The sequence below is a fragment of the Dermacentor silvarum genome, chromosome 10 (genome assembly GCF_013339745.2).
Source record: "Dermacentor silvarum isolate Dsil-2018 chromosome 10, BIME_Dsil_1.4, whole genome shotgun sequence".
Lineage (NCBI taxonomy): Eukaryota > Metazoa > Arthropoda > Arachnida > Ixodida > Ixodidae > Dermacentor > Dermacentor silvarum.
In genome coordinates this window covers 114,087,163-114,103,143 of record NC_051163.1, presented here as the reverse complement: position 1 = coordinate 114,103,143, position 15,981 = coordinate 114,087,163, and the positions used below count along the sequence as shown (strand labels likewise).

Here is a 15,981-nt window from a genome sequence, read left to right as displayed (position 1 = left end):
TTTTGGGGAGCAAGACCATATTTCACAAGGTACAGTGGGCCGATGTGATGAAATGGAAAAGTAACTGCCATGGTAAGCGAAACGGAGCCACACCTCTTGCTGAGGAGTTAACACGGTGTTTTCAGCTTAAGCTTGCAGCACCGGGCACAGTAAGTTGCATCTGCAGACTAGGGTTCAGAGGTGGAAGGTTGGGGTGGTTATGATCTATGCATGTGTTTTTGATGACCTGTCTTACGTCTGCAGTCCACATGTTCCACAAAGCTCCTTTGGTCAAGAACCGTTTAGCGGGTTTGGAAGTGTAAAGGGATTGAACTCTAGAACTTGTCTGTCACTGATGTAACTAGCCTTCTGTTGTGGAGTCGTGTGCAGAGTCTGTGCTTCTGCCAGTTTTGTTTTGCGACATTTGCAGTCTGATGTCTTCTGTCACGTTGGGCAGTGTATGATGACACTTTTTGTCTTGTTTGAAAAACTTGTTCAAAGTCTCTTGCAGACGTATTGTTGCTCAATGGCTACCGTAAACCCAACTATAAACACACACAGTTGTGTGACAGGTGGTGCTAAACAAGTTGATTTTTAAATTCTGCTCTGCTAGAAGGCTTGCACAATACAGCTGAAGCACATTCTCATTGCCCAAGCTTCTAAATTTTATTATTACGATAGCCATTATATACACATTTTGGACGCGCTTGGTGTGAGACCACATCTTGCCATTAACTACCCTTTTGTTTTTGATGAGTACAGCTTATTTACATTTAATGCCTGCTTTTAAAAAAACCTTAGATGTGCAGGGTTCTCTGGTCAGTTTGACAGATTGATTATAGATGGCAGCACTATTCCTTGTTGGTAGAACAATCCGGAAAAAAAATAATGTTTTTGGTTGCTTTGGATCGCAGCCTGCCAACATGACATTGTAGAAGGGTGCAAAAAAAAAAAAAATGTTTGGTGCGATTGCAGCATTGCTCTTAGAGTGAGGGATGGTGCTCCTGGTTGATTATTGATTGGCTTTTCACTTCACTTCGCAAGGAGTCTGCATGAAGGCCCTAATGTCGCAAGCTTGCATTATCTTCTATAACCATAGCCCGATTCCTTGGTGGGAGTTGTCATGACTGGAAGTGTCATCATGACCTGCTTGCTCTTTAATATCTGTCTCAAGCATGCTGCAACAATTGTGTGACGTCTGTGAGCAAAAGGTTGAAGACTTGAGGTTTTCGTTTGCTAAAGTACAGGTGGCATGTAGCCATAGTCTGCTTGTTGCATTACTAATCGCAAGTGAATGGAACACCTAAAGGTGTTTGTCCAACTGACCATTTCTGTATCTGTGGTTTATGACTGTCAGTTTGCGTATCATGTACAGCAGAGCACTGGTTAATTGTTTTATTTATTTTTTGCCCGCAGCAGATCGTGACACTCATTTGAGGCTAACCACTGCACACATCTCAAAGAAAGCTGGTCACCATCATCACTTGGTTGGCTCATTATGAATGCACAATTCTTGCTAGGCATTTGTGGCGCCACACGTTTTCTTAGTATCGTTTGACATATGAAAAGAGTTTAGCGACATGTTCTACAAATAATTAGCAAATCCTTCAATACTGCAAAGGATGTCTGCTTCATTTTCTCTTTTGTCACTGTATACATATTTGCTCTTGCTTGGTGAAGTGATGGGAACATGTGTGACGTTTTGCCGATTTATGTGAAACAGAATGATGGTCGATGAAATACACTTACAAGTATTCGCTTGCATGATATCTGTTAGCGCTATTTTACCTTGCGCATATTTCTGTGAGCAGAGTACATCCACAAGCGAATCAATTTTTTGGAAGAGATCGAACATCATCGCATCCAGTGAGGAACAAATATTCTGTACTTCTGCTGTGTTCCTGTTGAGAAGCACAAAACTAAATCTGAGCTTGTACTGGCCTGAAAAAGTACTCTGGCATAATTGATCGGCTTGGGCTGATAGCATTGTTCGACTAATGCAGTAGTAAAAAAGAAGTTAGTTTTTATTATTACATTGCTATATCTTTCCAAAACACTGTGGTGCCTGTGTCTTTTAGAGTAATGTTAGTTCATATAGGTTTATATCTATGTTAGAAAGTCGGGATCTGACTTTGCTGAAGCCGTTGAAAGTTTTCTCGGAAGGCCGTGACTGGCGCATTTTAGTATGTTTGTGTTGGTTCTCTTCATTCTGGTTTGAATGTGTTGCATAAAACATGTTTATATCTGTAACTCAGTGTTGTAGAGGAATGACGTTGACTTCCGTTCCATTTTTTTTAGTGCACAATGGCATCTGTGGATCATACCAATGTGCGCCAGGTGACAGTTAGTGGGGCACACTCGTATGGTGGCTAGAAGCCACCGGAGATGAATATGCACAGTTTTTGCATTCCTGTAGATGTCTAAGTATGTGTCGGTGCCGTCCCCCCCCCCCTTTTTTTTTTCTTTTTTCGTCTGTTATTGTCGCTCGACAGAGAGAGAGCAGCCTTGCAAGTCGCACACACCAGGCAGAAAATGCAGGAAGTTATTACTAAGAGTGCACCATGATTTCTCTAACAACTTCAACTGAAGATTTTGCAATTTGCAGCTGTCTTGCAGCTGTTTTTGCTTATGCAGAAAGATATTTTTGAGTCGGCGTCATTTGGTAGATCACTTCGCATCTTTTGCTCTCCTGGTTAGTCCAATTTTAGTTGCCAAAAGGTGGTAAAACCAGTCCTTGTCTCTGCATTAGCTCACTTGTTCACTATACAATGCACATTTTTTTTCTTTTATTTTTCTCTCTAAGAGAACCAGGCAAGCAAAGGTGTTGAGTGCTTTATGGAAGGACACAGACCAAGAAAATCAAGTTTTTCTACAAAATTCAAGAGAGAATAAACCAGTGATAAGTGAAGTATCTTCTTTTAAAGTTGTTAGAAAACTCACTCTTGTGGATGATACCACAGCATCCCAGTGAGGCACATGATTGTTGCCTGTGGAAGTTAGGCATGCATTTGCTGAGACAGTCTCTACGTGGGTATTAGCCAGAAGATGTTTCCTGTGCAAAGCAGGTGCCTTTCGAAAGGCTGACTGCTTTTGACATAATAGATTATTGATGCTGAAAAAGAAAGAGGCTGCTGGTGCGCTATTTTGCAACTTTTTTTCAGTTCTTGCTACCAATTCCCAAATGAAGTTTGCATGCGAGCCCCATCTTATTGCCTATGACTGTTTGCACTATGTTTGGAGTGAAAGGTCAATAAAGGATTGAGATGTACAAGCATTTTGCCCGTGTGGTTTTTGAAAAGGCTGTCCAGGTCGAACTACCTTGGTCACCTCAGTGAGGGCTCCAAATAACAAACAAATGATACAACCAAAAAATATGTTTTTCTTAGCGTATGCATCGCACAAACCTTCACACAGAGCACCGATTCTCAAATTTAAACTTCTTTATTTAAATACGTAGTGAGCCAGTTTAGGACTTTTCCATTGAAGCACAGCATAAAAAGGCAGATCAGTGACGAAATATATCAGGAAAACTTGGCCAGGTATCTTCAAGATGGGCACTACCGGAAAAAAAAAAAAAAAAATGCACCCACAGGTTCGACAAAAGGGGTTCTGTACATCGGGCCGCCGCGGCAAAATTGAGCATTGTAAACAGATCACTTAGCAATGCATTGCTTAGTACCTTCTGTAAAGATCAATAGATCGCTGCGATATACAAATCCGCGGCATCTGCACTCATTCTGAGTCGTCGGGCTCATCTACATTTGGCTCCTCGTGGAAATAATCCAACTCGTCCCCACCATTTTCTAGCATGCCACGTTCCGACACCGTCATCCACTGTCTTGGCGAGCGTATGCCGTCGTCAGCGCGAATACACATGGCGATTTTCTTCGCTTGGGGAGCCCGTATCTTCGTAACTATAGTCCACATGCCATCATCACTGAAATGCGTGCAACTCGAAGCTCTCGGCGAATCTGTCGGCCTTGCGTCCTGTTCGACAGCAGGTGTCAACCGTAGCGGCACGGTAGGTGTCGAGCCGTCGGCGTCGTGAGAGCTCGATGCGGGAGGCCTGCGCGACCAGCGGTACGACAGCGCCAGGTAGATCGACAGCATCACTACCACCACGGCAGCCATCAGGTCGCTCCTGTCAGACGAAAAGTAGACGCAGGCCAGACCGGCCAGCTGAAGCGACCACTGAATCAAGTCGAGCGTTCGAGGGTTGCTAGGCGGTCCGACGCGATAGCAGACGGCGAAGCTCAGGGCAGCCGAACCGACGACGTAGCAGACGACGTAGTGTCGGTAGTTGTCCACGACGTCCTGCACGTTTGACCAGAGGAACTCGAGCCACGACACGACCAGCGTCCAGCCGAAGAGCACGAGGGCGTAGCCTGCGACCCTGCGCGGAAGCAAGCGACTCACGAGGAACACCGCAATCAGAAGGAATGCGAGGACGCCGATGCCGGTGCCGAAGGTGTAGAAAACAGCAGCGCTGCGGGCAACGGCGGGGGCCGCGAAGAAAGCGACGACGCCGACGCAGAACTGAACGATGCCTCGACGGTTGACGTTGCGCACGAACGCGAACTCGTAAGCTCCTCTCGAAAACACACCGAGGCAGCGGCGGCGGCGACTGTTCAGAAAGCTGACCTGGCGCGGCGACTTGGTCGCCAAAAAGGAGAAATCGACGCCGCTGCTGAAGTACTTCTGCTGCACGGTCTGCTCATCTTCACCGGTGAACAGTTGCAGGTCATCGGGGGCGACGGAAAACTCGACCGAGGCTGTCCTGAAGACCTCGAGGTAGCTCGGGCCGTCGTGTAGTGGCTCCCAGCAGTAGACATCGATGCCCCCGACGTAGTCGTACTTCTGTGGCGACGAATAGACGCGATGTTCCTCCAGAAGTACGGCAGATTCCACGACACGACCCAGTGCACTCAGAAGCAGAGTCACCGCCGACAAGGCAAACGCGGCACGAGTCATGTCGCGCTGCCGACCGATTCCCTCACCGTAACTACAAGTCTTGAGCGAAACCCGCGATCTGGAGTTTGCGCTGCTCCATCGCAAGGTCAGTCAAACGACGTTCAATACCGTGCGAACGACGACATCGACGCAAACGCCCCGACAAGCACAAACGCGTTATCAAAGAATGGCGCGGATTGAAAGTAATGACACGATCCCTCTCTTCGATATATCTACTCCTATTGACATCGGCAGTGGCGCTGGCAAGCGCCTACGCAGTTTCGATTTCGTTTCGTGGCTGGTTGTATGCACACAAATGGCGCGTTCTTCTCGCTTCTTGCAGCGACACGGGAAATTGTGGAATGTGGAATGGGCGTAACTTCTTGGATGGTGAACATGTCAATTATATATACAAACCAACTCAGCCATTGATGAAGGAAAACAAGTCCTTGCATTTCCTGTCATCCTTTGTTTATAACCTGGTGTTTGTGGCTACGAAATCGCTGTGGTTATAAACTTCCTTTACACTACAGCAGGAGGAATTATGCTAGACAAACATACAAATAGATTGCTTAGTAAATTTCCATTCTTTCATAAGGCGACCGAGAGTTTCCCGAGTAGATTTCCATCTCAATCATTCTATATTATACCGGTGTCACTAGGCCACTTTCGATCGCGATCGAGGCCGATCGGGATCACATTTCTCGACCGCGATTGGCTGCCTTCTACAGCTTGCGCAAGTAAGCCGATCGCGACCGAGAAGTTCGATCGGGATCGATCGCGATCGGACGTGCACCGCGTTGCACCCGTTTTAATATATATATATTTTTTTCCGGTGTCTTAACTGGGAGACGCTGATCATGGCGCTGCTGTGCATCATGGGGAGCTTCAAAGCTGAGTGCTTGCTCAGCTGGAACAACTGGAACAAAATTTTTTTCAGTAATTTGTCTCATCATCACAGATTCATTTTAAAAATGTTCTTTATTGAGCTTGCTTTATGCTCTTCAAACAACAGCATCTAACTGATGGCTCACACTGTCGCATTCCCAGGACATTGGTAGCAAGAAAAATGCTTGAAACATACCCGACACATATCACTCAGCCCCATAGAAAGATACGGCACACAAAACTTTAGTGTTATCAGCTGAGCATTTCTTCAACACAGACAACTAAATGCAAGCAGATGGGTGAGCGCCATCAAAGGTGAATGCAGGATAGGCTCACAGGTGGTGTTAAACGAACAGTACTGTTCCATCATTCACAAGAGTAAGTACACAGGACACGAAAGACTGAGACAAACAATCCTAAAACACAACACATGACCAAAGGACAATTAGCAATAATCTGGAAGTCAACTACACAATGTCTTTGTACGCATGCTTTTTCCAACACTATGGGCACAGCGTTATCTTAATTAAAATAGACACCCTGCACAATAGTTGATGCCGGAGCTGACAAGGATAAGGTTAAAAACAGGATGACAGATATTCAGCAGTCAACACTCGTTGTTCTCGGCGATCTACAGGCACCAGCTGCCAAGTCTGTCATGCAGGTCCTCATTACAGGTGTTCGGGAGCTGAGAATAAACATCACATATAAAGTAGCGACTCTTCTGCACTTCGCAAAAGTAGAAGAAAATAGGCTGCACTGCAATGCGTATTAGTATTCCATAATTTTTTAGGACTTTTTCCGAGCCAGCGGCACAGACGACACTGTGCGACTTAAGCAGTAGCAGACAATTTAAGTGCCTTTCATGACATACAACTTGACTGGCGGCATTACCAGTGCCACAGCCATGCTGCGTTCCTCTTCTCTCTTTCCATCATTGTGTAACCGTTCTCGGTGCAGAATAACAAGCCAGGGCCTGTCCCGACAGTTTTAAGTTCCACTGCTCAAGTGACACACAGGTACCTCAGTGTTCCCGAGTGGGTCACCTGAGCAGTGCAATTTATACCGTCAAGATATGCCATACCAAACAGTTCCCACTGAAGCATCTTTATGTTTTAAGCTGGCTGGATTAAGCCGACCTCTCTGCCTTTTTGCAAATAAATTCTCTCTCCCTCTGATTCCATAACCTATGCAAGACTGCAGCCTGCAGACTAGATTCTTTGGTTAGAATGAAGCATTCAAGTGTAACCAACTTACAGAATTTTGCTACACTTAACGTCACTTGGTGGCCTGCTATTCTCCACAATGATCCGGGGTTTTACATTTCTGCAAAGTGCAGAATGCTAGTGAAAGCACACGTGCAATTTCTGATCAGATTATGATTTTGATGTAACTTGGATGTGTTATCATGCACAAAATATAACAAACGTGCCAACAGCCAATCAGCATTCCTTGGCTTGTTCTGTCAAGACTCATGCCTCAGCTCACAAGTGCAAGTGCTTGAACAATTTAAGCCAGTTGGTGCACACTTGGAAGAAAAAAAAAAAAAAAAAACGGTGCTTTTAAATGCGACACAAAGTAGACGCGTGTTACCACTCGTGTGTGTCATCTGCTTTACGTCCCATTGAAAGGCAATGGTTTGCTCCATTACCTGTTTACACTCTGACTGCGCAGTACAGGTTCTAATTGCAAACCTTTTTTTGCAATTCATTACAGTACTTGAGACGAACATGGCAGCGCAATCGTTAGGACACCAGTTGGTGTCGTAAGCATGATTAAATGTACAATGAAAGGAAAGTTCGTACTTCGCTTGCTTGACAAGTTGGCACATTGTTAATAGTACCACATTAGCATGGGTTAGCACATTCATTCTGTTCAACATTCATTTTGTTCACAAACTTCACGCACGAGGCCACACTATAAACGTAGGCAAAACCATCTTGCAATAGGACGCTGCAACCATACGCAAATGCACAAAATAAATGCAAGTAGTTTATCAAAACAGAACAATGTAACTCCGACAGTGCACGGTGAAAAATCATGCCACACTCACTATTAAAAGGGAAGAGTGTTTTTCTTACCCACAGGTCTCGTCCACAGGGTGGACGAATATAAAAGGGAACACCTTGCCATTATTCAACGATCACTCTAGAGTAGCATTTCTCAATACTAGCTAGCATCCTCTCCTTTTGAGAGGAAATTTGCCCGACGGCGCTTTTCTCATTCCAGCGCAATAACAAAGCCACGCGAGAGCCGTTAACTGTTATCAAGGTGTTCCCTTTTCCACCGTTCTTTGCTGTGCTCGTTCATTTATTCACAATTGCGCATACTGGATCAAGTACCATCACAGGCACACATCAATGTTTGTATAGTAAAAAGCATGCACCCACCTGAACATGAAAAGAAGTCCAAGTTTTCTTTGGTTAAAAGTGCTTAATGATTTCAGTCTGCCAACAGTGGAAATGCTGCCCTCAGCCTAAGATAAATACTGGCACAGACGTACAACAAAAACGAGAGCAAACAGTAAAACAAACTTAAAATTGCATTGACCACTCGTCTCTAAGCAACCTCAGGTGACACCCTTTGCGTACTTGTGCTTGAATCAAAAGGGCACAATGTTGAGCCTACTGTCAGATGTATTGGCACAAAGTGAACTTCACCAACAGCCGATGTAGAAGCATAGCAGAACACCGGCTGTTTTTAAATGGCAAATATTTGCACGTTTTCTATATCTCCATAATGTGCAGTGATCAGCAATTCAGTGGTGATAATCAGCCTGTATGGCCAGCACTTTTTCTGCCACCAATAGCTGCCGGGGAACACCAAACAGATGCATTATGGTGAGCATTATGATGCATTATTGGTGAGCCGATGCACTATAATGAAAGCGAAGGCCTTTGCGGTGTATTGTGTCTGCATTTGGCACCCCAGTAATCACCCAGTGCTCAGCGGTGATGCAGAAAGCACTGCCTGCAATGCAAGGCAATCATCGCGTTTGAATCACTGAGCACTGTACAGTGACCTACATTTTTGTTCTAGCCACCTTAGTGGAATTTCTGCTTAGCACTGCCTTGTTCTCACTCAAAATTTCACTATTAAAATTGAACTGTTCGGTCTGCATCATGTGAGGATTACTCAAACACACTTTTGTTGTTGCAGAAACTTTACCACATGTTTCTCGCGTGTAAAATGATCACATCTAGCAAGTGTTATGGCTGGGAAACATGAGATGCTTTAATTTGATACTAAAGTTAATCCCAAGATGCTGAACCTGGCGTCATGACACAAGAGAAAAATCTGCCGACGTCGTTTACTACTAAGGTAAAGTACAATGACATTGATCACAAGAAAAAAAAAAAAATGCTGCACACACTACTTTTTGCTGCCCTTGCAAGCCATTGTCATCGCAGAAACAGACCAAGTCACGACATCATGATGCATCCGCCTCCTGGGTACCGAAACCCAAACTTGTCTGCAGAAACAAGTACGATCGGATCGTAAATTAATTCAGGTACTATTACGCTCGCCAGTAACTTTTCTAAGGTTTAGGACCTTAAAGGCTAACAGCAACAAAATTTGGTAACACGTAAGAAACCTAGTTTGAAACCTCACCTGACCCCATTGAAAATTTATTATATGCTGCAAGTTTTAAAATGCCGCCTACGAATAATTTTACCAAAATAATTTGTCAAATTGATTTAATATTGAAGGAGAAAGGAGAAATTAGTTACTTCTATATAAAATGGCATGGGCTCCGCCGATGTAGGAGGAGCCCGGGCCATTTAGTCCTATCCTGAGGGTATGGGGGATTTGGAATGAAAACAGATTGGAAAAGTTTTACGTTATCCCTGCCCATAGTGACAACCACAATGTGCATGTGTTGTCTGCTTAGGTACTGCTTAAAGGCCGTTAACAACATTAATACACTTACAATTTACAAGATGATACAATTACCAGCCCTTCAGCTTTGTCAAAATTGCTTCAGCAGAATATGCTACTCACCAATAACAAATTTAGCCAAAGTTAAATTTCATTCTAGTTGGCTTTTGATTGAATACAAAAAAATTGACAAGCAAAAAATGTCATGTTTAGCCTTTTAAGGTGCTGTGTACACAAATGTGTGCTCCAGGATTGTGCATCAACAGCAAAAGCGTTGATGAAAGTAATATTTAAAATGTGTTGCATACATCTTGAAACACTTCTGACTGGAATTGCGCTGCAAGCTTGAATAAAATGTGCAAAATGTTTTAGTAAAACAAGTGGCCAGGCAGATGGTTGGGAATTTTTGCTAGGTGCGAGTATGTCGTCGTATGCAGCAGGTTCACTTCTTTCATTGCTTTTCTCAATTTGTTACACCAGGCATAATTTCCAAGTGGCTGGATAGGTGCTTTTAAAGCCTGCTAGACATGAAATAGTTGATGTTCTCATATCTGATGTTCCCGTAGTGGGGTTTTGTGTGGAGTCAACAATCTGTAAACTTGACAAAACTTACTAGAGAATTGAAAATTCCTACTATTCTGCAGCTGTAGACCTTTTTTCTGATTCCGAAGACGTCATAAATGAGGTGAAATTATGTTTTAAATCAACAGAATTGTCGCCTCAAAAGGTTAAATAGAACACCAGGCATCACAGTTTCTTTTGCTTTTACAGACTTTTCGTCACAGACAGGCAGCAATACTGGCCCAAACTTCAGCAGAAGCTCCCCTCACTGATGGCAAACAGTGCATGCGATGGTGATTTTTCTTTTTTTGCCCCTTAGAAACCAGACAAGCTAAGATGACAAGTGTATTACTGAACAGCATAGACCAAGAAGTGCTGTCTCGCTGCAAAATTTTAAATGAGAACAAAGTGTCGGAAAGTAAAATCTCTTAAAGTTGTTAGGATAAAAATGCAAGTCACTGTGGAATCTGCAGCGTACGACACCACCTTTTACACATGACGACACCGCTACTGGTTTTTATTCGCATTGGATGTGAAATGTGGCTAAGACGACACTTGCACACCCATACCATAGGAGTCGGCATGAATTTGCAAGCACCTACGCACACTGTGGCGAGGAAAAGTACAGCGTACACTTGAAGGTGGTGCGAGCGTATCTGTCACCGCTTTCCTGCAGCCTGTCCTAGAGGTATGCGAAATTTCTCTCGCTGTGCCGACCATGAAGTGTGCAGGCGCATCTGCATTGTACTGCATATTTGCTCAAGAAGTCACGACAGGTGTAACTTGAAGGGGTACTGATACAATATCTTTCTGTGTCTTCTTTTTAGACTTTAGATGAAGGCCCAGTACCCCTACACACTAGGCCCTCACAAGGGCCTAAATAATTTAATATCATACCTTTTCTACAGCCGTTTTCGTTTTTACTGTGTTGTGACATCGTGATGCAGCATGTAGTCATGTGGAAGCAGGACATAGCGACAAGAAGGCTCCGGCTCACTCGGTCGTCCACTAGGTCGCTACATTGGCCCCCACAATGAGTAGGCAACCGAGCGAGTTGGAGAAAATGTACCATGTCGCACGAGCTGTTCGTTTCTTTTTGTAAAACTGTTTAACACAATGCCCACCTGCTTTGGTCTAACTGAGACTGGCAGCATCGCAAATAAATAAAATAAATAAAATGTTGCAATGTCCTGCTCCCACGTGACGACATACTGCTTCACGACATCACAACAGTAAAAACAAAAACGAAACTGGCTGTAGAAAAGGCATTATATTAAATTATTTAGGACGCTGTGAGCCTTGGCAGTACTTTGTCTAGTGTTCATGAGGTCCCGGACCTTCATTTCACGCAATAAAATGAATAGTCTAAAATATTGTGTCAGTACTCTAAACACAATAACAGGCATGTTTCCCGAAAACATTCAAGACACAAGAATGCTACACAAGTGCCATCACTTGATTCCAGACTTACGCCACACGGGACCCTGTAACACTGGCACCACGGCAGACGTGACACTGACAGCAGCAGATGGTGGAATGTCCAGAGGCACCTCCATTGTTTCCGCACCAACTTGCAAACACTTCAAAACTTGGACCTCTGAGATGGAGAAATCGTCTATGCAGGGAAGACGCTCATTACTGGAAAAAGTATATTCAGTGCCACAAATAGGACAATTATAAAGTTCAACTAGAAACATCCACGCCAATCACACTTGGCACCCGCTTTCTTCCAGCGTTGGCGGAGGGTTGAGCACAGTCAGCATCGTGTTCAAGTTCCACGAGTGAGAGCTGGTCTGGTTGTCGCCTTTCTGCACCATCAGGTAGCTCTGGACATTGGGCGGATGGTCCAACAAACCCAGCTCATACCAGAGGACCTGCTTCCAGCTGCAAGGTGCGACTGTTCCCGCACAAATCTGACAAATCTCATCGAGCTCCTCGACTGAGTTGCCTGTTATCTTGTAACCTTCTGAGCTGGTGCAGGTTTCATGAGTCCTGCAGGATCATACAATCCAAATGTTTAAGTTAACAACAACCCAGTAGTGCGCACCAACCACCAGCCATCTTTAGAGTGTTAGCAAAGTGCCAGTTGGTATCGCCTGTCTCACAGGAAGAGGTTCAGACCACCTAGAGGGGCCGTGCGATCAACCTACTCTGCAAGCTCTGTGAACGATGGCTGCTCGTCGTCGCTCTCTTCTGTCAACTGGCAGTCCTGGTCACTAGGTTGCCTGTCCGACGAGTCCAGTTCGTACTGGAGGACCTCCTCGTCCGCGAGGTGTGACTGTCCCTGAACAAACTTGGCAAACCGCACGGGGTCCTTGAGGCGAGTGACCACCTGCCACGTCTTGCAGTTGGGGCTGCCGCAAAACTCCCGCAGGGCCTCCAGGGCCTTTCTCGTCTCCACGTCGCCCTGCAAGATGTACTCCTCCTCGGTAAGAAGGGTCACCTTTGGCCGACACACGCGCGTCCTCCACCAGGTCTTCAGCTTGGCCGACCACTTCGGAGGGAAGTTGTAGGCGACAAGCATGGCAAGCACAATGGCGCACGTCGCTTCTCGGAGCTCGGACGACGTGATTACCCCGCCCAGCGCTGCGAGCTGCAGCGACCACTGAATCAAATCCAGAGTTCGTGGATTTGTCGGTGGCCCCACGCGATAGCAGACAGCGAAGCTCACGAGCGCCGTGAATGCGATGTAGCCGGCCAGAACATTCTTGTAGTCGGCCAGAACCTGCATCGGCAGTGGGGAAAGGCCAGTGGTATTTAATACGGGTGTGACACGGTGCCTCTTATATTGCAATCAAGCTCAATCTTGATTAAATTTACCGATCGTGATTGGCTCATTCGCCCAAGCTGCGGAGGTAAGCCAATGGCTGTTGACAAATCCGATCCCGATTGGGCTAGATTGCAATCGAAGGTGCCCCATGTGAGACACAAGAAAGTCATGTACTAGACACAAGAAAAGTCATGGAACCAGTAAGTCAAAGCAAAGCTTATAATATACCAGATAGTCATATTAGACAGTTTTAGCTAAGAGTGGCTGTTGATCCACTCCACTCACAGTTCAAGCATTGAGGCACAGCGGAGAACTGCGCTGATTTCTCATTTCTGACATGAGCACATCACACCGAGAGACACGAGCAATGCACAGTCAGCTTGGCTGCAAAATGATGGAGATTTAAAAATTACATTATGGGGTTTTATGAGGCACGCCGTAGTGGGGGACTCTGGATTAATTTGGACCACCTGGAGTTTTTTAACGTGCACCTATGAAGCCGAAGCTATTTCGAGCCCAGGCCCCAAGTGTGTTGCACCCCCTCCATACATATCAGTGATAGAGAACTCAAGTTCCTCAGGAAATAATCATTGATGCGCATGTCATGTGACACTGAGTGAGCATTAAATATGTATGTCTGTGAAAATACAGCTTTCTTAGAAGTGAGCGCCTTGTGTTGTCGCATGTGCTTATGTCTGCGTTCGCCCTGCACTACTCAATACAAAGATCACGTACCAACAAGCCCTAATTGGAGAAACCAAGTGGGCACACTGCCACACTGCATTCAATTGGCTTGGCGACAGAGCAAGGGCAGCTTTTTTGGACACAGAGTAGTGTTCCTGCTGAGTACAGGTTGTTACAATACACTCATATAAATGTAGCGGACTATGAACACTAAGCTAAAACTGTCTGTTGTGGTGCAAACGTCATTCCTACACATGAACTCTATTCAATTTACAAGAGAATGTCTCAATCGTTACCTTGCATTCCCCTTTTCAAAATGCAAACTCATAATGAAAATGACGGTCTATGTTAAAATATTCAGTGTTAATTTCTATCAAGCGCCTGTAATGAAACGTTTATTTGTCAATTTTTTAAACTAAAACGCAGTTTATTTTTAGTGCCTCAGGATCCAGCTTTCAAACAAAATAGTAATAACTCAGTAGTGTACAGCTACAAATTTGGGACAAATGACTTTTTAAAATGTGATGGTGGATTATGACAAGTAAAAGTAATCATGTCATAATGCTGTTCTCTGCACTGTATCCAATTATGTCTCAATACTCGTATACAGCCAGCTTACACAGGTGCAGTTCAGCTGGCACAGATCTCGAAGAAGCCTTGCCACGCTTTTTTGGTTGCGAAGGGTCGGGCCTGAAATATGGGCACGGAGGTGCATAGACATAAAAACCGGGCTGTTTTACGTAAGGACTTGTTGCTGGGCTGGCTGGCATGGCTTGCTCAACAGTATCGGTGACTTAAGAAGGCACAGACGCGTGCCCTGTTTTTCTGCGCTGTGCCTCATTAAATGCAAGGACATTTATGAAGCAGGATGGGTCGACGGATGCTAGCATCTTCAGCTACGCAGCCGTGAAGTTCCCACATTTGTGGGCACACGTTACAAACCCTTTTGTTCGCACTGTGGCAGGAGAGTGTTCATGATCCCACAAAACTTCCAGTCATGCATTTTTGACAGCCAAGTTGGCCAAGAAAAAAATTTGTATTTTGTCTCAGTTTAGTACAGGTTCTTGATGTGTTCAGATATAAGGAACGTGCCCCATGCGTCGAGCTGATCGTGTAGCCTCCTTGTTGCACTTAGCAGCAAGATTCAGTTGTCAAGCATTCTAACTGTACAGTAAAAAAATGGTGCCAGCTGGAGAGCCCTACATACTGAAAGGGGTCTCTACCCACCTGGTAGACGTTCGACCAGAGCAGCTGCAGCAGGTAGAGCACCAGCGACCATCCAAAGCAGACGACCGCGTAGCCCGCCGTGCGACGCGGCAGCAGGCGGCCCACGACGAACACGACGACGAGCAGGGACGCGAGCACGCCCACGGTGACGCCGCACGAGTAGAACACTAGTGTGTTGCGGCACAGAGAGGGCACGCCGAAGAAGAGCAGCACCGCGAGCGCGAACTGCAGCAAGCGCCAGTAGTTGGCCTCGCGCACCACCAGCTCGAACCGGTAGTCGTCGTCGGACACCACGCCGATGCAGTGCGGCCGGAACGCCGACAGCGAGATGGTCGACCGCCTCCAGGGCAGCAGCGGGACCCAGCTGGCCAGGTGCGAGTCGAACTGCGCGCGCACCGACGCCTCGTCAGGCCCCTCGAAGAGCGTGTAGCGTTCGGGCACGAGTTTGAACTCGACGTAGACGGACTTGAAGAGCGACAGGTAGCTGGCGGGCTCGCCCGGGTAGCAGAAGATGACCAGGTCCTTTCGGTGGCTGTACGACCTGCTGGCGAGGTAGTGGTGGCCGTCGCGCAGGATCGTCGACGAAGTCGCGTCGCTGGCGGATAGACCGGGGCTTTCGGATAAGGCTTGTCCGAAGGCGACTCCCGCGAAGAGCACGACGACAGCCAGCACCGACCGAAGCGAAGTCGACATCATCGTGTTCACTTTGCAGAACGACCGTCTCGCTACACCGGGCAGTCGGGAGCACAGAATAAGGAACCGGTTGGACGGAAGCGCATCGTAAAGTGTTCAGCTTTCAAAATTCCAGCGGCCAGGTTGAGGTCTAATGCACAAAGTTTCGAACTTGCTAACATCGGCCTCGCCACCCGCTGGCATTGGCAAACGCGTGCGTACCGTTGTTGACAAACGCAAATTATCACATAAGCTAGATTGTCTACATGAACTCAAAGGCACTGACCTGATGCATGGACCGATGGTACTCGTGGAGAAAAAAAAAAGTTTCCCTTTGACCAAATTCATGATGATGATGAAAATTGTCTGCT

General features: G+C 45.9%; 2 protein-coding genes across 2 annotated transcripts; both read right to left on the bottom strand.

The window, feature by feature from the left end:
- Window positions 1-3,097: 3,097 nt before the first annotated feature.
- LOC119466500 (nuclear envelope integral membrane protein 1b) lies at window positions 3,098-5,148 on the bottom strand. The gene has a single exon (XM_037727014.2). The coding sequence runs from the start codon at window positions 4,948-4,950 to the stop codon at window positions 3,712-3,714; it is 1,239 nt and encodes a 412-aa protein (XP_037582942.1). The 5' UTR covers window positions 4,951-5,148; the 3' UTR covers window positions 3,098-3,711.
- Window positions 5,149-5,893: 745 nt separating this feature from the next.
- On the bottom strand, window positions 5,894-15,977 carry LOC119466499 (nuclear envelope integral membrane protein 1). The gene is made up of 2 exons (XM_049657410.1): window positions 14,939-15,977; window positions 5,894-12,982 (listed from the first exon to the last, which is right to left on the bottom strand). Exons 1-2 carry the CDS (start codon window positions 15,632-15,634, stop codon window positions 12,404-12,406), a joined length of 1,275 nt encoding a protein of 424 aa, XP_049513367.1. The 5' UTR covers window positions 15,635-15,977; the 3' UTR covers window positions 5,894-12,403.
- Window positions 15,978-15,981: the final 4 nt, after the last annotated feature.